Below are 24,573 nucleotides of genomic sequence, written 5' to 3' on the forward strand. Positions count from 1 at the left end.
GGTAAAGCAAACCCCCACCTGTGGACATCGGGCCCTCATTACCCCCACCTCTCATGGGAGTCTGTTTCTGACTGTCTTGAGCAGCAACACATGCACATTTGTGGCCTGTGGAGGTCATTTGCAGGGTTCTGGCAGTGCTCCTCCTGCTCCTTCTTGCACAAAGGGGAGGTAGGCGGTCCTGCTGCTGCGGCTTGTTTGCCCTCCCTACGGCCTCCTCCACGTCTCTGATGTAACTGGCCTGTCTCCTGGTAGCCGCTGCCATGCTCTGGACCACTACGCTGACAGACACAGCAAACCCTCTTGCCACAGCTCGCATGATGTGGACCATCTCTGGATGAGCTGCACTACCTGAGCCACTTGGTGGTGGGTTGTAGACTCCGTCTCATGCTACGCTACACTAGAGTGAAAGCACGCCAGCATTCCAAAAGTGACAAAACATCAGCCGGAAGCCATAGGGCCTGAGAAGTGGTCTGTGCGTCCACCACACCTGCAGAATCCACTTTCATCTGGGGGTGTCTTGTCTAATTGCCTATAATTTCCACCTGTTGTCTATCGCATTTGCACCGCAAGCAGCATGTGAAATTAATTGTCATCAGTGGTTGCTTCCTAAGTGGACAGTTTGATTTCACAGAAGTGTGATTGACTTGGAGTTACATTGTGTTGTTTAAGTGTTCCCTTTATTTTTTGGAGCAGTGTATATACAGTACCAGTCAATACCCCTCAATGGGTTTTCTGTATTTTTTTTATTTTGTACACTTTAGAATAATAGTGAAGACATCAAAACTATGAAATAACACATATGGATTCACATAGTAAACAAAAAAGTGTTAAATAAATCAAAATATATTTTAGATTCTTCAAAGTAGCCACCCTTTGCCTTAATGACAGCTTTACACAAACTTGGCATTCTCTCAAACAAATTCATGAGGTAATCTCCTGGAATGCATTTCAATTAACAGGTAGTATACAGAAGATAGCGCTATTTGGTAAAAGACCAAGTCCATATTATGGTGAGAACAGCTCAAATAAGCAAAGAGAAACAGCAGTCCATCATTACTTTAAGACATGAAGGTCCGTCAATTCGTAAAATGTCAAGAACTTGAAGTTTCTTCAAGTGCAGTCYCAAAAACGATCAAGCGCTATGACGAAACTGGCTCTCATGAGTAGGTGTGTCCAAACTTTTGACTGGTACTGTATACATATATAGGTATATATAGAGAGACATACTGAGACAAAAGAAACATGACAAAGTATGTAAACGATAACACATTAGTGCAGGAATGCTGGAATTAAACAATTAACTATGCAAATGAGTAGTAGCTGTGTGCATTAAGGAAAGAGATGCCTGACTCAAAAATAAGCCTTTTTCTTATAAGTGCCTGTTGTGTTCATGTTTTTTGGCAAATACATGCCTATGCTATTAATTTAAGTTTTACGGTACTATTTATAATTCATCACATTACGGGTGAGCTCACATTGCGATSAAAATAATTTTGTGAAACACTTTCTAAAAGTCTAAAGTAATCCCATGGTGGGTAGAGTTTGTGCGTGCCTCTATGTTTATTTTTCCGCATCAACCAAAGATAAGAAGTTGCATCATTCAATTCCGGAAGTTTACACGAAAGACGAGTGAACAATCCCTTCACCTTTTTTTGTTATGATATCTTTGGTCTGACAGATGTTTACGTGACACCCGGAATACATTGTATGATGTCAACAAACATGGCTCCACACATAGCTGGCAATTAGCTTAGCATTAGCTCATCATAATCAGTACAACCTTCAAAAAAGTATTTTACACACATCATATGTGTCCTTTACAATCTATTCAAGAATTGGAATYCATGGTTTGTCAACAGTACTTGAAAATATGTGAATAAAACAGTAAATAAATAAATGATTACCACACAAACCATCTTCTGATAATGATTTATTGATACAGGTGGCGCATGCCAGCAGTCATTCACGTGACTCTGACACAGTTGGTGTATCTTGTGGTTATAAAGGATTGCACACAGAATGCATGATGTACAATATATAGCTACAGTACATATGGTGTGCTACAGTAGAAACAACATAACACAGAAACTATTACGATAATGTATTAGGCCACTTAGATAGGAACGCACACATAATTAATCATTAAAGTAATTATTAGTATGGAAAACAACAATGAAAGCAACCCAGCACCTGTTGGAATAAAAGGCAGGGGGGGAAAGTTTGGGCAGGTTCTGTTCTGACTGGAGATATCTGCATACTTGACCTGGGGAAACACTGGGGAAGATCTTGGGCTCACATCAAAGAAAGACATTTGTCCGGCTCATCAAGCTAATCCTCTCCCTACATAAGAATAGCATGCCTCAAAGGTAAATTGTCCGCCGCAGTGAAATGGGCTACTTCTACGTGAATTAATGAGGAGGCGGAACACACCTCATTTACATTTTTTTATTTGAAAATAAAACTGTTCTTTGAAAACAATTAGAAATTGACAAGTTGAAACACAGCCTATCGATAATTAGCAGGCAGCGTGCCTTGGTTTGAGGGCAATGTGGGTTAACTGTCCTGTTGGGTAACAATACAATTTTGGAAAAGTGAGGACATTCTGACATCACACTCATAAAAAACTCATGCTGGGGGGACCATTAGAGATATTTGTAACTCACACATGAAAAGGTTAAAAAGCATACTGCCTACTGTGCTCTTGGTATGTGCGCTCTAGCCAACAGCTCACAGATACAGTGCTGATAGGCTGTGCGGGTAGGCTAGTCAACAAAATGAGATTATTGTGGATAAGAGCGAGAATATTTTTATTTGTCAAAAGGCAGTAAAGCAGTGCTCATCATGTCACCAGAATAAGGCCCTCAATATTTATTGGAAAGGAGAATCAAGATTATCACCGTGCACAGTCACCACCCTGTGAAGTTCTAACTTAATTCATTTGTAGCCTAATAAACTGCATGGTTTCCTGAATAGTAGTGGGAGGACCACACTCCATATCTCAGCGTGACTAATGGTTATTATATCAATATTTGCACATAATGGCATTTTAATTTTATTGACACAAAACGATCCAACCATGTCAAATGAACAAATTATCTGTTGGCATATACAAAATTGGACCGAAACGTCCTGTTTCCATCTTTTTTTTATACGGTATGAATTTATTTGCACAAAAACTGTAGATGGAAACCAGTGGTGGTCGGTGCCATTTAAGATTATGGAGGAATTTTTTTATGACCATGGTCATATTTCTATTATTTTCTATTTATTTTTTATTTAACCTTTATTTAACTAGGCAAGTCAGTTAAAAACGAATTCTTATTTACAATGACGGCCTAGGAACAGTGGGTTAAACTGCCATGTTCAGGGGCAGAACAACAGATTTTTACATTGTCAGCTCAGAGATTCAATCTAGCAATTGTTTGGTTACTGGCCCAATGCTCTAACCACTAGGCCTCCTGCTGCACCAGAAAAGGTAATTAAACACACGTGAATCCAATAAGAAATAATCAGGGTAACCTGGAAACTATAATACAGGGCAAGGGTGCCCTCCAGCAGTAACCTAAGGAAAAACAATCAAAAAACACAGAAACTGTAACATTTCCAAGCCAGAGCTACGGAACTGTGATACTCTGATTAGCTCCTGCATAATTAAGTGTATATTTTAAGCAACAGAAAACAACTAATGAAGTGTAAGGGTGTTCTTTCGGTTCAATCCTTCTACTGCACCTCCGCAAACTAGTGAATTGTTTTTCCACCCTATTATCTGCTTTTGATAGATGTTTGCAGGGTATAATTAGCTAAAGAGAACGTTTCAGGGACAACTCCTAATTTGGTAATTTCTCCTTATTTTACTATTSAGTCTCAGTTGAATCCAATTTAGAGAATAAATTGGATGGTACACACCATGACACAAATTTGAAAATAAATACATTTTGCAGCAACATGGCTTTATAGCTTGGAGAGTATCCAATGGGAGTGTCTCAAGGACTACGGATAAAAATTTGCTGTTTAAATCAATCTGGCACTATTTAACCTGAGTATTATCCAAGTTTTTGATTATTGTGTACTGTCCCTGCTAAATAAATAACATACAAATGTCAAATTTCATGTGCGGATCTTACTTCATGAACTCAAGGGCTCTGCTTTCTTGTTACAGTAAGAAAGCAGTAAATGTTGGCCAGGTGGGACGGTAGCATCCCACCTGGCCAACATCCGGGGAAATTGCAGAGCGCGAAATTAAAAAYGACAACATTTTAATATTTAACATCTTGAAAATATATGTGATATACATCAATATAAAGCTTAACTTCTTGTTAATCCAGCAGATTTCAAAAACGCTTTCGTACACCATGCGATTATCTGAGGACAGCGCCCCGCATACAAACACATGAAAATAATTTTTCAACCAGGCAGGTGCGACACAAAAGGTCCTTTTGTTCGATAATGTCCTTCTTTATGTCCCAAAAATGTTTGCCGCGTTTGAATACACCGGTTTCAACTCGCCCAACATGCCTACAAAGTATCTAATAAGTTACCTGTAAACTTGGTACAAACATTTCAAACCACGTTCCTAATCCAACCTCAGGTACCCAAAAACGTAAATAATCGATAAAATTTCAGACGGAATAAACTGTTTCTAATACCGGATAAAAACAACGTGGAGAGCGCTCCTGTTCACGCACACATGTTCACGCACATCACGCACACCACTCCACCTGAAGTGACACTTACAATGAATAGGACTACTTCTTCATTTCTCAAAAGAAAACCATCAAACAATTTCGAAAGACTGTTGACATCTAGTGGAAGCCATAGGAACTGCAACCAGGTTCCTAAAAATAAGGGTATCACATATAAATCTATTGGAAAATCCTATGACCTCAATTATTTTTCCCCTGGATGGTTTGTCCTCGGGGTTTCGCCAGCCAAATCCATTCTGTTATACTCGCAGACATTATTTTAACAGTTTTAGAAACTTTATAGTGTTTTCTATCCAAATCTACCAATTATATGCATATCCTAGCTTCTGGGCCTGAGTAACAGGCAGTTTACTTTGGGCACGCTTTTCATTCGAATGTCAAAATACTGCCTCCTACCCAAGAGAGGTTAACCAAATACATTTATACTCAGTTTTTCACAATTCCTGACATTTAATCTTAGTAAAAATTCCCTGTCTTAGGTCAGTTAGYATCACCACTTTATTTTAAGAATGTGAAATGTCAGAATAATAGTGGAGAGAATGATTTATTTCAGCTTTTATTTCTTTCATTACATTCCCAGTGGGTCAGAAGATTACATACACTCAATTAGTATTTGGCAGAATTGCATTTAAATTGTTTAACTTGGGTCAAATGTTTCGGGTAGCCTTCCATAACCTTCCCACAATAAGTTGGGTGAATTTTGGCCTCCTTGCTCGAACACGCTTTTTCAGTTTTGCCAACACATTTTCTATAGGATTGAGGTCATGGCTTTGAAATGGCCACTCCAATACCTTGACTTTGTTGTCCTTAAGCCATTTTGCCACAATTTTGGAAGTATGCTTGGGATCAAATTCCATTTGGAAGACCCATTTGCGACCAAGCTTTAACTTCCTGACTGCTGTCTTGAGATGTTGCTTCAATATATGCACATAATTTTCCATCCTCATGAGCCATCTATTTTATGAAGTGCACCAGTCCCTCCTGCAGCAAATCACCCTCACACCATGATGCTGCCCCCCGCGTGCTTCACGGTTGGGATGGTGTTCTTCGGCTTGCAAGCCTTGCAAGCCTTACTTTTTACTTTTGTACCTGTTTGCTCCAGCATCTTCACAAGGTCCTTTGCTGTTGTTCTGGGATTGATTTGCACTTTTCATAACAAACTAGATTCATCTCTAGGAGACAGAATACGTCTCCTTCCTGAGCGGTATGACGGCTGCGTGGTCCCATGGTGTTTATACTTGCGTACTATTTTGTACAGATGAATGTGGTACCTTCAGGTGTTTGGAAAATGCTCCCAAGGATGAATCTACAATATTTTTTCTGAGGTCTTGGCTGATTTCTTTTGATTTTCCCATGATGTCAAGCAAGAAGAACGGAGTTTGAAGGTAGGCCTTGAAATACATCCACAGGTACACCTCCAATTGACTCAAATGATGTCAATTAGCTTATCAGAAGCTTCTAAAGCCATGACATAATTTTCTGGAATTTTCAAGCAGTTTAAAGGCACAGTCAACTTAGTGTATGTACATTTCTGACCAACTGGAATTGTGATACAGTGAATTATAAGTGAAATAATCTGTCTGTTAACAATTGTTGGAAAAATMACTTGTGTCATGCACAAAGTAGATGTCCTAACCGACTTGCGAAAACTATAGTTTGTTAAAAGAAATTTGTGGAGTGGTTGAAAAACGAGTTTTAATGAATCCAACCTAAGTGTATGTAAACTTCCGACATCAGCTGTAATTACTACAGTAGATTGCTATCCTTCCAGTCACCTCTGCTATCTCCAGGCCCCAGGATCCTGGGGCGGCAGGTAGCCTAGTGGTTAGAGTGTTGGACTAGTAACTMGAAGGTTGCAAGATTGAATCCCTGAGATGACAAGGTAAAAATCTGTCGTTCTGCCCCTGAATAAGGCAGATAACTCCCTGTTCCTAGGCTGTCATTGAAAATAAGAATTTGTTCTTAAACCTCTCTAGGGTACGTGAGACGGTAGCGTTCCACCTCTTCAACAGCCAGTGAAACTGCAGAGCTCCAAATTCAAAACAACAGAAATCCCATAATTAAAATTCCTCAAACATACATGTATTTTACACCATTTTAAAGATACACTTGTTTTAAATCCAGCCACCGTGTCCGATTTCAAAAAGGCTTTACGACGAAAGCAAACCAAATGATTATGTTAGGTGAGTGCCTATTCACAGAATAACACAGCCATTTTTCCAGCCAAAGAGAGGAGTCACAAAAAGCAGAAAGTGAGAGATAAGAATGAACAGTCATCTAACCTTTGATGATCTTCATCAGATGACACTCATAGGACTTCATGTTACACAATACATGTTGTTTTGTTCGGTAAAGTTCATATTTATATCCAAAATCTGACTTCATTGGCGCGTTACGTTCAGAAGTTCCAAAACATCCTTTGATTTTGCAGAGAGACACATCAATTTACAGGAATACTCATAATAAACATTGCTAAAAGTATACAACTGTTATGCATGGGATTTTAGATGCCCTCCTCCTTAATGCAACCGCTGTGTCAGATTTCAAAAAAAACTTTACGGAAAAAGCAAACCATGCAATAATCTGAGTCGGCGCTCAGAGCCCAATCAGACACAAATATATCCGCCATATTGTGTCAGTCAACATGTCAGAAATAACATTATAAAATTAACTTACCTTTGATGATCTTCATCAAAATGCATTCCAGGAATCCCGTTCAACAATAAATGTTTGTTTTGTTCGATAATGTCCATCATTTATGTCCAAATTCCTCCTTGTTGTTCTCGGTTCAGTACCTTTCCAAACTCACGACGCGCGGGCAGTCCAGCGGAAAGTACGGCAGAAAAGTTTAAAAAGTTATATTACAGTCCGTAAAAACATGACAAACGAAGTATTGAATCAATCTTTAGGATGTTTTTAACATAATTCTTCAATAATGTTCCAACGGGAGAATTCCTTTGTCTTCAGAAAAGCAAATGGAACGGGAGCGAACTCTCATGTGAACGCGCATGGTCAGCTCGTGGCTGCTGGCAGACCTCTGACTCATTCCCTCTCATTCGCGCCAACTTTAACAGTAGAAGCATCAGACAGGTTGTAAAGACTGTTGACATCTAGTGAAGCCTTAGGAAGTGCAACATTACCAATATCCCACTGTATCTTCAATAGGAGCTGAGTTGAAAATCGACCAACCTCAGATTTCCCACTTCCTAGTTTGGATTTTTTTTCTCCGGTTTTTGCCTGCATAATGAGTTCTGTTATACTCACTGACATCCATTCAAACAGTTTTTAGAAACTTCCGTCTAAACTTCCGTCGTGTTCGCTGCTCTGGCACCCCAATGGTGGAACAAACTCCCTCACGACGCCAGGTCAGCGGAGTCAATCACCACCTTCCGGAGACAGCTGAAAGCCCACCCTCTTTAAGGATACCTAGGATAGGATAAAGTAATCCTTCTAACCCCCCCCCTTAAAAGAGTTAGATGCAACTATTGTAAAGTGGTTGTTCCACTGGATATCATAAGGTGAATGTACCAATTTGTAAGTCGCTCTGGATAAGAGCGTCTGCTAAATGACTTAAATGTAAATGTAATGTCTACTCTGGGCATGCTTTTCATCCGGACGTGAAAATACTGCCTCCTACCCCAAAGAAGTTTTAACTGACTTGCCTAGTTAAATAAAGGTATAAAAAAACATATCCCTTTAATGTTCTGTTTTATTACTACATCAAATGCAGAATAACTGGCACAGATCCAGAATCTCTACCAGAGTGGCAAAGAAAACAGCACAATGGAGCTCAAATCTTGGCACGCAACTTACTCCCCATAGACTGTAATAGATACATGCTTGCCCTCTGACTCAGGTTTATTGTTGAGGTTTTAAGTGCTGTGTCACCCCCGGTTGCTCAATCATTTTGCTGTGTTGTGTTTTACTCTGTGTCTCTGTAAAACCTGTTTCTGTCTCTGGTTCTTTCTCTGTCCTGCAGCTGTCTCACTGGCTCTAGCCTTGAATGGAGTCTTCACAAACACTATCAAGTTGATCGTTGGCAGGTAAATACATCATTGCAGTACACCAACTGCAGTACACCGACTCAAAAACTGTTTGGGGAAGGTTGAATTATATATCAATGAGTACCTTAATAAAATTGGCATTCACCATTCAGTTATGCGATGTGGCACTTATTTTTATTTATTTCATTTTTATTTAACCGTTATTTAACTAGGCAAGTCAGTTAAGAACAAATTCTTCTTTACATTGACTGCCTACGGGACTCCCAATCACGTTCGGTTGTGATTTAAATAATTAACTAAATGCCTTGACATGTACTTAAYGTAAACTTTAGGTGGCATAACTTTAGCGATTGATTGAAATGTCTTCTTCCTTTTCTCTGCAGACCCAGGCCAGACTACTTCCAGCGCTGTTTCCCAGATGGACAGGTGAARGTTAAGATGCTGTGCACCGGAGAACCATACCTGGTGTCAGAGGGACGCAAGAGTTTCCCAAGCAGCCACTCTTCTTGTGAGTATCAGTCAGTCAGCAGCCACAACACTGTCGATCAGTATGTTTTAGGGATCAGTTTGAGCCAGGCAAGGCACAAAAACCCTAATCTTGATCCCAGCAAACCAAAACTGGTTCTGTGTAAGTTCTCAGAGCATCGGTGAGGTTGTAGCAAATGTTCTCATAACACTAAAACTGTCCAGTTGTGCTGATCATTATATAATGTTTGTATAAACATTCGCCTTACGTTGCAAGAGCGTTTCCAGAAAACGTTACGTCTGTTCTTTAAAGGTTCTCAGAAAGTTTCATTAGGTTGTGGGAACATTGTGGGGATATCACAAAAGATATGTTCCCAAAACACCAAAACTCTCCAGTTGTGCKGATGACTATACCATGTTATTTTAGTGTGCAAAAAACACATTTCATTAGGTTGTGTGAACATTGTAGGGATTTTACAAGAGATAGTTTCCCAAAACACAAAAWCAGTCTACTTGTGATGACATTCTTAAAATGTTTGAATCAGGGTGCACAAAACACTCCCCCAATGTTCTTAGAATGGTTTTCATATGTTCCCAGAATGCTACAATTCACTTTTGAACAGTGGTTTCTTTCATGTGTTAGTGTTATCTTACTGGTGTTAGGTTCTAAACAAACAGACGACTAGTAAAAAGCTCATACCAATTTTATTCACCCACTGGGTATCAGGACGTTTCCGTGTTGGTGTAGTGTCTACACTGCCAGTAAAAGGAGTCACATTGCTACTAGGGAATGATATTGCTGGTGGTAACGTTACTCCTGTGTTAGAGGTAGTAGACAACCCAGAAATCAGAATTGCAGATGAGAAATTGGTTCAAGCATTTCCACATGTTTTTCCTGCTTGTGTGTTAACGAGGGCACAATCTCGCAAGCTAGGAGATGTGGTGGATTTGGCTAGTTCCATTTTTGAGAATGTTGAAGTAGAAGACAATGCACTGAGTATTCCTTCTGCAAGGCCGACAGTTTTTACTCCTGTAAAAACTAAGGCAGGGGACTGCAAAATCGCGCCCCAATTACATGACATTCTTTTGTCTGTCACCCCTGAGAAGGTGATTGAATGTCAAAAAGGAGACACCAGTCTTCGCAAGTGTTTTGCTTCGGTKATTTCCATTGAGGAAGCTAAAACTAGAGAGACTGCCTACTTTATGGAAGCAGGAGTTTTGATGTGGAAATGGGCAGCTCATGACACCGTTAATGACTGGAGTGAAGTGTGTCAAGTGGTTGTTCCTAAACCGTTCCGACAGCAGGTGCTGTCACTCGCCCATGACCAGGCGTGGTCTGGACATTTGGGGATCACAAAGACTTATAACCGGGTCCTTCGTCATTTTTTCTGGCCAGGTTTGAAGTCTGATGTGGTCCAATTTTGTAAAACATGTCACGTATGTCAACTCACTGGAAAAGTGAATCAAACAGTTCCTCGAGCACCGCTCTGCCCGATTCCTGTGGTGGGGGAACCGTTTGAAGGAGTGATAATTGATTGTGTAGGTCCATTGCCGAAAACCAGGTCAGGTAACAAGTTCTTACAAGGATATAATGTACAGATAGTCTATGTGAAGGGCTCAGCGAATGTGGTTGCTGACGCTCTATCACGGGTTTACTAACTGGGGAAGCGTTGGTTTTTGTTATTACAAACTATGTTTGCAATTTTTGTGGTGGCCGTGTTACGTTCCCCAGTTTCTGTGTTGTAGCTTTTGTATTTGAGTGTGTGTGTTTCAGGAGATAGCTTCCTGAGTTCTCCCCAACCAGCTGATTGGTCGACTCAATGGCTAATTGATGATTGGAGAGCTGACCCCGCCCCCTCGTCAAGAAGCAGCTGACTCTAATTACTATTGCCACCTGAAGATATAAAAGCCAGTGTTCTGTTCAGAAGATAAATCATTAGATCTATCTATCTATCTATCTATCTATCTATCTATCTATCTATCTATCTATCTATCTATCTATCTATCTATCTATCTATCTATCTATCTCATTATAGGCTGAGATTGAATGTTAGATAGATCATTGCTGAGAGAGAGGTTTATGGCTGAGGGGTTATAGCATGTTGGTCGTGAGTATGCACTGTGTTAGTTGTTGTTGGTAGCAGCTTTGCAATGTTCTGTGTTTGTTGCTTGGTCAGAGCTTCTTTAGTGACCTGAGTTAGTTTTGTTGTGAAGTGGATTGTTTGTTCTGTTTCATTTGTTCCCAGGGGGGAAGGAGAAGGCACTTTGGGAGTGCTTAGGCAAGAGGCCCGCGGGCATACATATACCCGTAGTATATTCAATGTCTAGGCASACTAGGTAAGACCTGGGTGGACCACCCCCTGTATTTTGGTTAGGGCACCAGGTGGTGCTAAGTTAGGTAAGAAGTGGGTAGGCAGGTTAGATAGGAGAGGGGGAAGCTTTGATATTTACGTTCTTTGCTTTGATTCCGTCCAGCCCCTTTTCCCCATATTACCGTATAAGGAAATAAATCCTAGTAAACGGTCAATTCTGCTTTTTGTGTCATCCTTACTCGCACCTACAGCCCATACCTTTTTCACTTCACGGGGAGTTGAGTTGCAGCAGGGTGTTGCGTTCCCTCTTCATAGAGGCGTGCGTAACATAATGGGAGACAAAAAGACAAAAACATGATTACACAAGCACATATATTTATACCCTCCTACTAGAAGGAGTCAACTCTTTGCACATCTAGACAGCCAATACATCTCTGCTGCTAGTCAGGAACTTAATTGGTTCCTCTCACTGGTGTAGTCACGGCTCTGCCTCATGCTAGAACCTTAATGGGAATGGAAGTATATGTGTGTAATAGGACTTCTCACTTCACCCGACCTGACTTCGGAACAAATTCCTCACTCCTCCCTAATCCARGGCTGTCCTACCTTATCAGTAACTGAAACCAGACTGTTGCCTTTTGCCTCCCTCCTTAAGAACCATGGTATTTATCAATAACATGTTTGACAGAATCTAAAATTTCTGTAACTTTTTCTTAGAAAAAAATATTTGGTGATCAAAAACATTTTAATGTTTGTGGGACATTATCATCCTAATGTTAACTCAAACCCTAACCAGGGTTTTCTCAGAACCAATTTAATCGAATCCAAAGACGATTTGCTGAATAATGTTTAGGGGAACGTTATTGAAAAAATCATGTCAAAACGGCACACTATAACTTTGAGAGCTTTGTGGGTGCTTCTTGTTATGGGTGATTTAATTAACATCAACATTAGCAGAACGTTCCTGTAATGTTTTCTCAGAACCATTTCTATTGCTCTCTCATTTTGTTGCGGCAGAATATTCTGAAAACATTACTGATAATTTGTGTGATTACATTACCTGAAAACCTAATGAGAACGTTTGGGGAATGTTATGTGTTGGTTGTGAAGTATGTTCTGGACAACATTTTTGTGAATGTTAGGAGAACATTCAAGAACGTTCTTTGAATGTTTTTGGGGTGTTTATTATCGGAATTTTAGTTATAACCCTAACTAGAACTTAATAGGAATCTTAGCTTGTCACGACTTCCGCCGAAGTTGGTCCCTTTCCTTGTTCGGGCGGCATTCGGCAGTCGACGTCACCGGTCTTCTAGCCATCGCCGCTCCACCTTTKATTTTCCATTTGTTTTGTCTTGTTTTCCGCACACCTGGTTTACATCTCATGATTACTATGTGTATTTAGCCCTCTGTTCCCTCCATGTCCGTGTGGGGTATTGTCTAGGTTGGCACGCTTCCGGCTGGTTTGCCCTGGGTTTTATTTGTACCCGTGATTTGTGGCAGCCGGTACATTGTACTTGGTTGTTGTACTTTGTGCTGCCTCACTTGTTCTTTGGGCATTTGTTTTTGTGATGCGGTTGCGTTCTGTTCTTACAAATTGCCTCAGTAAAGTGCTTCTTTGTTCACTCATCTCTGCTCTCCTGCGCCTGACTTCCATGCACCAGCTACACCCACCGCATGACAAAGCTAATGTTTTAGGAATGTCACCGGTTTGCTGGGATCACATAATGAGTAGATATTTGGGATGCGAGAGGATTTTTAGATCAGTGATTCTGTGCAGTCTGACTAATGTAGTCAATCTCAAACATTCCTCTGTCAGTAGTGTCACAAGGACACCTTGCATTACACCTAAAAGCTGTATTACAGTAATCCAAATGAAATGGAAAGGTTTTTCCTTCCATGTATCGAATCATCCTATGGATGCCTCGAGACAGGATCAATGTCAATTTTGGCTACATCCCAAATGGCCCCCTATTCCCTACATAGTGAACTACTTTTGCCCAGAGCCCTATGGGCCCTGGTTAAAGGTAGTGCACTATAAAGGGAATAGAGTTATGACTCAGTCAACATCAGTCTCACAGTGACAATGTGAGTGTCTTTTCTATTGCGGAGTCACTCATGGTACTGTATTTAGTAATTACTCTGAGCAGTACTGAAGATATACTGAGTTGTTATTCAATTTGAGTTTTGAGTACTTGATTTGGCTACTGAGTTCTTATTACATTTGACGATCCTGGCCTGGACTGAACCTACAAAAAGTAGTCCTCATTTGACTGCGTTGCTTAGGTGTGTATTAGGTGTAGATTACTGAGCTAAAGGGTAGAGCTGCTGCTTTCAAGGAGCGGGACTCTAACCCGGAAGCTAATAAGAAATCCTGCTATGCCCTCCGACGAACCATCAAACAGGAAAAGCGTTTGGACAAAGATCGAATTGTACTACACCGGCTCTGACACTCGTTGGATGTGGCGGGGGTTACAAACCATTACAGACTACAAGGGGAAGCACACCTGAAAGCTACCCAGTGACACAAGCCTACCAGACGAGCTAAACTAATTCTATGCTCGCTTCGAGGCAAATAACACTGAAACATGCATGAGTGCACCAGCTGTTCCGGAAGACTGTGTGGTCACGCTCTCCACAGCCGATGTGAGTAAGTAAGACCTTTAAAAAGGTCAACATTCACAAGGCCGCAGGGACAGACGGATTACCAGGACGTGTACTGCAAGCATGCACTGACCAACTGGCAAGTGTCTTCACTGACATTTTCAACCTCTCCCTGTCCGAGTGTGTAATACCAACATGTCTTAAGCAGACCACCGTAGTCTCTGAGCCCAAGAACACTAAGGTAACCTGCCTAAACGACTACTGACCCGTAGCACTCACGTCTGTAGCCATGAAAAGCCTTGAAAGGCTGGTCATTGCTCACATCAACTCCATCATCCCAGAAACCTTAGACCCACTCCAATTTGCATACCGCCCCAACAGATCCACAGATGATGCAATCTCCATTACACTCTACACTGCCCTCACCCGCCTGGACAAAAGTAATACCTATGTAAGAATTGTATTCATTGACTACAGCTCAGCATTCAACACCATAGTCCACTCCAAACTCATCACCAAGCTCAGGACCCTGGGACTTAACACCTCGCCATGCATCTGGTTCCTAGACTTCCTGACGGGCTGCCCTCAGTCAGTGAGGGTAGGCAACAACACATCTGCCACGTTGACCATCAACACGGGGGGCCCTCAGGGGTGTATGCTTAGTCACTTCCTGTACTCCCTGTTCACCAATGACTGTGCAGCCGTGCACGACTCCAACACCATCATCAAGTTTGATGACGAAACAACGTTAGTAGGAGGAAGCCTATAGGGAGGAGGCCAGAGACCTGGCAGTGTGGTGCCAGGACAACAACCTCTTCCTCAATGTCAGCAAGGCAAAAGAGCTGATCGAAGGGGCGAGCACGCCCCCTTCCACATTGATGGGGTTGTAGTGGAGCAGCCCCTCAGGTGGCTGAAAATATTTGGCATGAGCTCTCAAATAGGCCTACAGCTACACAATTGAGGGCATATTGACAGGCTGCATCACCGCCTGGTACAGCAAATGCAAGGCACCGGAACGCTAGGCGTTTAGAGGGCGGTGAGAACGCTCCCTGCCATCCAGGACCTCCATATCAGGCGGTGTCAGAGGAAGGCCCATAAAGACTCCAGCCACTCAAGCCATAGACTGCTTTCCCTGCTACCGCACGGCAAGCGGTACAAGTGCGCTAAGTCTAGAACCAACAGGACCCTCAATAGCCTCTACCCCCAAGCCATAAGACAGCTAAAAAAAACTGCTAAATAGCGAATCAAAGGGCTACCCGGACAACCTGCACTAACGCTCTTGCACTGACTCTATGCACACACACTGGACTCTGCACACACACACAAACATACTGACACTGACACCCCAACATACACATACACACACTACATACGCCCATACACATAACATGCGCACACATGCATAATATAGTCATGACAATCAATCAATCAATCAAATGTATTTATAAAGCCKTTTTTACATCAGTCGATGTCACAAAGTGCTGTACAGAAACCCAGCCTAAAACCCCAAACAGCAAGCAATGCAGACATAGAAGCACGGTGGCTAGGAAAAACTCCCTAGTAAGGCCAGAACCTAGGGGAAGAAACCTAGAGAGGAACCAGGCTCTGAGGGGTGGCCAGTCCTCTTCTGGCTGTGCCGGGTGGAGATTATAACAGAACATGGCCAACATGTTCAAACGTTCATAGATGACCAGCAGGGTCAGATAATAATAATCACAGTGGTTGTAGAGGGTGCAACAGGTCAGCACCTCATGAGTAAATTTCAGTTGGCTTTCATAGCTGATCATTCAGAGTTAGAGACAGCATGTGCGGTAGAGAGAGAGTCCAAAACCGCAGGTCCGGGATAACACTGTCCTGATCCATAGATTTCCACCTTTTATGACATAGGGCTGTTACGGTGACCGTATTACCGCCACACCGGCGGTCACGAGTCGTGATGGAAGTGAAATTCCATATGACTGTTTAGTCATGGTAATTAGGCTTCTCCAAGCTCTGTTGCTGCTGATGGTCATTATTAGCCTACCAAACTTGCTAACTGCCTGGTACTCCATGCTCTATTGTCTCTCTAATCACTCAAAAATCTAATCAAACACTTCATGAGAGTCCATGAGCTCATGTTGCGCAACATTTCTATAGGCTATGCAATTCCGTGAGAAAACAGAATCAAATCAAATCAAATTGTATTGGTCACATACACATGGTTAGCAGATGTTAATGCAAGTGTAGCGAAATGCTTGTGCTTCTAGTTCCGACTATGCAGTAATATCTAACAAGTAATCTAACAATTTCACAACAACTACCTTATACACACAAGTGTAAAGGAATGAATAAGAATATGTACATATAAAAATATGGATGAGCGATGGCCTAACGGTATAGGCAAGATGCAGCAGATGGTATAGAGTACAGTATATACATATGAGATGAGTAGTGTAGGGTATGTAAACATTATATAAAGTGGCATTGTTTAAAGCGACTAGTGATACATACAGTGGGGAGAACAAGTATTTGATACACTGCCYATTTTGCAGGTTTTCCTACTTACAAAGCATGTAGAGGTCTGTAATTTCTATCATGGGTACACTTCAACTATGAGAGACGGAATCTAAAACAAAAATCCAGAAAATCACATTGTATGATTTTTAAGTAATTAATTTGCATTTTATTGCATGACATAATAGTGTTTGTACATAGAAGCAAGATATTATATTCTGGGATACAGAAACCTTTTGTTGCATTACAGGATCATACGTTTCCTGTAGTTCTTGACCAGGTTTGCACACAACTGCAGCAGGGATTTTGGCCCACTCCATACAGATATCTTCTCCATCAGATCTTCAGGTTTCGGGGCTGTCGCGGGGCTATACGGACTTTCGGCTCCCTCTCAAAGATGTTCTATTGGGTTCAGTCTGGAGACTGTAGGCCCTCCAGGACCTTGAGATGCTTCTTACGGCGCACTCTTAGTTGCTGGTGTGTGTTGTTCGGGTCGTTGTCATGCTGGACAGACCCAGCCGACCATCTTCATGCTCTTACTGAGGGAAGGAGGTTGTTGGCCAAGATCTCGCCGATACGATGGCCCATCCATCCTGCCCAATACGGTGCAGTCATCTGTGCCTTTGCAGAAAAGCACCCCAAAGAATGATTTTCACCATCCATAGCTTCACGGTTGGGATGGTGTTCTATGGGGTTGTACTCATACTTCTTCTTCCTCCAACCGGCGAGTGGAAGTGTTAGACCAAAAAGCTCTATTTTTGTCTCATTAGACCACATGACCTGCTCCCATTCTCCTCTGGATATCCAGATGGTCATGGCAAACTTCGACGGGCCTGGAATGGCGGGATTGAGCAGGTGGATTGCGTGCCGCTGCAGGATTTACTCATGACGGTGTATGTGTTACTAATGGTTTTTTGGAGGGTGGTCCAGTCTCTTCAGGTCATTGACCAGGTCTGCCGTTGTAGTTTGAGTGATAACACACTTACTCATGATCATTGATGACCACGAGTGAGCATTTGCATGGAGCCCAGACCGAGGGTGATTGACGTCATCTGAACTTCTTCCATTTCTAATAATTGCGCAACAGTTTGTTGCTTCTCAAAAGCTGCTTGCCTATTGTCTGTAGATCCAGCCTGTTGCATGTCTACAATTTTATCCGATAGTCCTTACAACAGCTCTTGGTCTTGGCATTGTGGAGAGGTTGGAGTCGTTTGATATGAGTGTGTGGACAGGTGTTTTTTTTATACACGGTACGAGTTCAAACAGGTGCATGTTAATACAGGTAATGGAGTGAGAAGAGGAGGTTCTTAAAGAAAAACTAACAGGTCTGTGAGAGCCGGAAATTCTTACTGGTTGGTAGGTGATCAAATACTTATGTCATGCAATAAAATGCAAATTAATTACTTAAAAATCATACAATGTGATTTCTGGATTTTTGTTTTAGATTCCGTCTCTCACAGTTGAGTGTTTATAGATAAAAATTACAGACTCTACATGCTTTGTAAGTGGAAAACCTGACAAATCGGCAGTGTATCAATACTTTCGTTCTCCCCACGTATATTATATCATTTTTATTTAAGTGGCTAGAGATTTGGGAGTCAGTTGTTGGAGCAGCCACTCAATATTAGTGATGGTGTTTAACAGTCTGATGACCTTGAGATAGAAGCTGTTTTTCCAGTCTTTCGGTCCAAGCTTTGATGACCTGTACTGACCTCAATTCTGGATGATAGCAGGTTGAACAGGAGATGGCTTGGTGGTGTTTTGTCTTGATGATTTTTTGGCCTTCCTGTGACTCGCGGTTGTGTAGATTGTCCTGGGGGCAGGTAGTTTGCCACCGGAGATGTGTTGTGCAGATTTCACTACCCTCTGGGGAGCCTTACAGTTGTGGGCTGAGCAGTTGCCGTACCAGCCTGTGATACAGTCCGACAGGATGCTCTCGATTGTGCATCTGTAAAGGTTTGTGTGATATGTGGTGTTTGGGTTTTCTGCTGTTGCGCCTTCTTCAACATGCTGTCTGTGTGGGTGGACCATTTCAGTTTGTCCGTGATGTGTACGTCGAGGAACTTAAAACTTTCCACCTTCTCCACTACTGTCCCGTCGATGTGGATAGGGGAGTGCTCCCTCTGCTGTTTCCGGAAGTCCACAATCAGAATGATGGCCTCTATTAAAAAGAGGATGTTCCCATTAGCTTTCTATAGGCTAGGCCTACTATATTTATTTCTCAACCTTCCCAATATTAAGCACATAATTCCCTTTAAAACAGGAGTATAGCCTACCTGGCTGGTATGAAAATGAACCACGGTAAAAGCTTCCTCCATTTGAGTTGAGTTGAGTTTATTTTTACAGGGACAGTGCACATTAATCAACGTTTCAGTAAAAGTGACGGTTTTAGCCAGCCGGCTAATTTTCAACTGCAGTCCCTGGGCAGGTTAAAAAACAATTACAATATAGACAATCATTGAGCAGTGAGCACACACAGAGCAACATAGGACAAGCAAGACGTAGCATCCAGACGGAGCAGCATAGAACAAAAAGCAGCAAGACAAAATTCATAAAAGCAACAAAGTGTTTCCACACCTCACAAGCTACAGACAACAGACAACATGGAAAGCGGCAATACACAGCTAGGGATTATGTTCACAAATCTGATTGACCTTTAGCCATGTCCTCATGCATTTTGTGAAAGTGTGATATGTGGTGCAGTTATGTGTGTCTGATGGCAGTGTGTGTGTCTGATGGCAGTGTATTCTGTGAAGCTCTCACAGAGAAAGCGGATTTACTAATGGTGCTTTTCCTTAAGGGAACTATACAGTCACCTCTCTTGGCACACCTTGTGGATCTGCTGCCATATGTTTGTGTTTTCTGTTTTCAACAAAAATATTTGGTTATGTGCATAGATGACATGTATTTTCATTCCGGTGTCCCTGTTTCGATACAGGTGCATGATAATGGTCCATTCTAAATCAAAATAAATGTCACACATGTATTGTTTAGTATATGTAAAGACAAGATTAAATCAAAAATAGTGTAATGGGTGAGAATATTAGCCTATCACTTGTGAATTATATATTATCTCCTGTGAACGATGCCCAGTTTAAGGCAAACTGTGCATGCTTTTTCTTTGCGACTTTTTAAAATTTAGTTGCACACCTCATGTATCCTAGCTCATGGGTCTATATGTTTTGATAAACTTTGTGTCACGACTAAAGTGACCAAATAACATCTTAAAATGAAGCATATTAATCTGCATTACAATGGGTGTAGAGCCCAACTGGCAAACATACACAGCGCGTGAGTTTCAAGTTTGGGGAAGATCATTTTCACAATAAAAATGCACTTTTATAATAAAACATTACATGCATAATCGCATTTGTGGTCACTTTGAGAATGGTGTTTTCCTGCTTATGGAACATTCTCACTTATAGCCTACTGCCGGGTGCGCATTTCTGCACAGGGACAGACGGTGTAGGTGTGAAGAAATAGCTTAAAATGTTGATAAACTATTAGGCTATGTTCTATGTTCTCATCTGTTGCATCAGGCTAATTGCTTAAAACATTTTTTTTAAGCGAGTGGTTGTATTAATTTGGGATCAATCGCATTCAACAACTGTCCCAGATTATGTTGGGAATATTTATTTCTCATACAGAATAGAATAGGTCAACTTTCGTACTATGGGGGATAATAGATTGACAAAGGCTAGTGGTGTTGCTGTTTGTTAGGCTTACTGAGCTTGTTGGCTGACGTAAAGTTCTTCCATTATGTTCAATATGCACCTCGGAATAGGATAAAAACACGCGCAGGTGCGCATATCAAATGAGATTTTGTTTTACTACAATGTAAAAACTATTTAAACTGAGCCATGTTGGTTTAAAAAGCTGACTCTTCCAAATGAAAATTGAAGACCATTGCGTCGGTCTTCACTTGTAGCCTGTTAGAAAAACCCGATCATGAGACTGAGAGCCATGTGAGTGAGCCATGTGAGTGAGAGGTGTTTCGGCAGGCAGCGGGGAGAAGGGAGTTATAAGTTATATATTCAGCCTCAGGGCATAACGGCCGTTAAAAGGCATGGATTTGGGGGGGGGGAGGGATTACGGCCACATAAAGGGATGCATCTGAAGAGAAATTTTGAGGCATTATCAGTGCTTGTCAAATTTTGAATGCGAGACTGAGGAAGAGTGTACAAACTGCGCAAAAAAAACAAAGCAGAGCTCATGCCTTTCATGCAACTTTTTTCAATCATAATTAGAGTCGCATCACCCAGCAGTTAGAATGTATTAAAATCAAATAATATAGCCAACATTTGTATCACATAAAATAAGCATATAAACACAAGCATAAAGAGAAACGTCCTCTCACTGTCAACTGCGGTGATTTTCAGCAAACTTAACATGTGTAAATATTTGTATGACATAACAAGTTTCCAACAACTGAGAACATAAACGACAAGTTCCACAGACATGTGACGAACAGAAATGGAATGGAATAATGTGTACCTGAACAAAGGGGGTCAAAAATCAAAAGTAACAGTCAGCATCTGGTGTGGCTAACCAGCTGCATTAAGTAATGCAGGGCATCTCCTCCTCATGACTGTAACCAGATTTGCCATTTCTTGCTGTGAGATTTTACCCACTCTTCCACCAAGGTACCTGCAAGTTCCCGGACATTTCTGGGGGAATGGCCCAGCTCTCACCCTCCGAATCCAACAGGCACAGACCGTGCTCAATGGGATTGAAGTTCCGGCTCTTCGCTGGCCATGCAGAACACTACATTTCCTGTCTTGCAGGAAATCACGCACAGAATGAGCAGTATGGCTGGTGGCATTGTCATGCTGGAGGGTCTTGTCAGGATGAGCCTGCAGGAGAGGGGTACCACATGATGTCTTCCTGTAACGCACAGCGTTGAGATTGCCTGCAATGACAACAAGCTCAGTCCGATGATGCTGGGACACACCACCCCAGACCATGACGGACCCTCCACCTCCAATTGATCCCGCTCCAGAGTACAGGCCTCGGTGTAACGCTCATTCCTTCGACGATAAATGTGAATCCGACCATCACCCCTGGTAGACAAAACCGCAACTCGTCAGAAAGAACACGTTTTGCCAGTCCTGTCTGATCCAGCGACGGTGGTTTGTGCCCATAGGCGACGTTGTTGCCGGTGATGTCTGATGAGGACCGCCTTACAACAGGCCTACAAGCCTCAGTCCAGCCTCTCTAAGCCTATTTCGGACAGTCTGAGCACTGATGGAGGGATTGTGATTCCTGGTGTAACTCGGGCAGCTGTTGTTGCCATCCTGTACCTGTCCCACAGGTGTAATGTTTGGATGTGCCAATCCTGTCAGGTTTGTTACACGTGGTCTCCACTGCAAGCGACGATCAGCTGTCCATCCTGTCTATTTGTACGCTGTCTTAGGCGTCTCACAGTATGACCATTGCAATTATTGCCCTGGCCACATCTGCTGTCGTCATGCCTCATTGCAGCATGCCTAAGGCACGTTCACGCAGATGAGCAGGGACCCTGGGCATCTTTTTTTGGTGTTTTCAGAGTCAGTCGAAAGGCCTCTTTAGTGTCCTAAATTTTCATAATTGTGACCTTAATTGCCTACCGGCTTGTAAGCTTTAGTGTCTTAACGACCGTTCCACAGGGGCATGCTCATAATTGTTATGGTTCATTGAACAAGCATGGGAAACAGTGTTAACTCTTTACAATGAACATCTGTGAAGTTATTTGGATTTTCTGAATTATCTTGAAAGACAGGGTCCTGAAAAAGGGACTTTTCTTTTTTTGCTAGGTATAACTGATTCAAGTATTTTTATTGCCAGCATCCTAATTGGTATATCACATTTTATGTTCCTTTTGATGGCATAGAAGGCCCTTCGTGCCTTGTCTCTTAGATCGTCCACAGCTTTTTGGAAGTTACCGTATGTTTAGGCCYAGGTYTGTATCGTTTTTTGTGTGCTCTAGGGCAATGGTATCTAGATTACATTTGTATTTGTGGTCCTGGCAACTTTTTTGMAACACCAGTATTTTTGTCTTGCTGAGATTTACTGTCAGCGCCCAGGTCTGACAGAATCTGTGCAGCAGATCTAGGTGCTGCCGTAGGCCCTCCTTGGTTGGGGACAGAAGCACCAGATCATCAGCAAATAGTAGACATTTGACTTTCTAGTAGGGTGAGAKCAGGTGGTGCAGACTGTTCTGTTGCTCTCGCCAATTCGTTGATATACATGTTGAAGAGGGCGGGGCTTAAGCTGCATCCCTGTCTCARCCCACGGCACTGTGGACAGAAAGGTGTGTGTTTTTGTTATGAGAATGTTGTTATCAATGTTCATTAACTTAAATTAATCTACTCAGTCTGCAACCCAGAGWTTGTAAGATTCRGATTGAATGATACAGACAAGAGTCCCAACTTACAAAAATCAAAGTGTTTTTTCWRGAGAACYTTCTGACGTCCAAATACAAAAACATCKATTTTATACTGGCTCCTTARGCACATACCTCACACACAAACAGTAGGTATCCTACGCACATACATACAAGTTCAAATCTTAAGCTACGCCTTGCTCAGACAGTCTGTATTTTTCCACTATACAGATACATTGTTTAATCTGCAACATGTTTCATCATTTTCTGCAAGCCTAACAGTTTCTCCCTTCCACGGGTGGAGACAGAATGTCCTGTAAGGAACACAGTAGTACAGCTTGTCTGTCGATAGCTRCTCTTATCATTTGTTTCACACTTGCACCCTGCGTATATACTAAAAAGGAACAAAAGGTCCTTGTTCTAATTCTGACTAAAACTACACACATCCTTAGATTATAGATTTATGACTCTAATACATTTCATACAATTATATGGTTTTAGAGTGGAATTATTTCATCATTATCTTTCAACATATAAATTATTTTATCAGTTTTTTGTCAATTTTAACCACACACTTGTTTGTGTACATGGATTTTATAGCGTCATATGTTTTTCCCACAACACAACTTTCCATCAATTTGGGTAGCAGAGCCTCATGACAATTTTTTTTAAATCAACAAAGCATGAGAAGACTTTGCATTTGTTTTGGTTTGTTTGTTTGTCAATTAGGGTGTGCAGGGTGAATATGTGMTCTGTCAGTCCTTGGTTCCAAATATTGGGGAAGATGCCAGAGCTAAGGATGGTGTTAAAGAGTTGAAGTTTTGCCAATTGGAATTTGTTGTCTGTATATTTCATCATTTAATTTAGGATACCATCAACACTACAGGCCTTTTTGGGTTGGAGGTTTGTATTTTGTCCTGTAGTTCATTCAATGTAATTGGAGAATCCAGTGTGTTCTGGTAGTCTTTAATAGTTAATTRTAAGATTTGTACTTGATCATGAATATGTTTTGCTGTTTGTTCTCTCTCTCTCTTCTTTGCACTCCCCATCTCCCTCTCCCTCTCTCCCCCAATCCCTCAGTTGCATTCTCTGGCTTGGGCTTCACCTCCTTCTACCTGGCTGGYAAGCTGCATTGCTTCACGGACCAGGGCCGTGGGCGCAGCTGGCGTCTGTGTGCCATGTTGCTGCCCCTCTACAGTGCTGTGATGATCGCCCTGTCKCGCACCTGTGACTACAAACACCACTGGCAAGGTCTGTCACAGTCACATCCAAATTAACCAGCAGATATGCCATTTAGGTCGGAGTTTTTTTCTGACCATGTGACTTAGCAAGAGTGTCAAGAGTGTGCAAAGCTGTCATCAAGGCAAAAGGTCACTACTTTGAAGAATCTAAAATCTAAAATATATTTAGATATGTTTAACACTTTTTTGCTTACTACATGATTCCATATGTGTTATTTCATAGTTTTGATGTCTTCACTATTATTCTACAATGTAGAAAATAGTAAAAAATAAAGAAAAACCCTTGAATGAGTAGGTATCCAAACTGTTGGCTGGTAATGTACTTTTACATCATTTAGATCTATGCCAGCACTCAAGGCCCAAGGTCTGTCAGGATACATACTGACTAACTGT

At 41.7% G+C, this 24,573-nt stretch overlaps 1 protein-coding gene across 1 annotated transcript in view; it reads left to right on the forward strand.

The window, feature by feature from the left end:
- Positions 1-24,573, forward strand: part of LOC112067851 (phospholipid phosphatase 4) — a 201,981-nt gene that overhangs the window by 173,601 nt on the left and 3,807 nt on the right. The window contains exons 4-6 of the mRNA XM_070434829.1: positions 8,683-8,746; positions 9,091-9,215; positions 24,020-24,190. Coding sequence (XP_070290930.1) covers positions 8,683-8,746; positions 9,091-9,215; positions 24,020-24,190 — 360 coding nt within the window. The remainder of the gene's footprint in view (positions 1-8,682; positions 8,747-9,090; positions 9,216-24,019; positions 24,191-24,573) is intronic.

Source organism: Salvelinus sp. IW2-2015, linkage group LG25, assembly GCF_002910315.2.
Source record: "Salvelinus sp. IW2-2015 linkage group LG25, ASM291031v2, whole genome shotgun sequence".
NCBI classification, from domain to species: Eukaryota; Metazoa; Chordata; class Actinopteri; order Salmoniformes; family Salmonidae; genus Salvelinus; species Salvelinus sp. IW2-2015.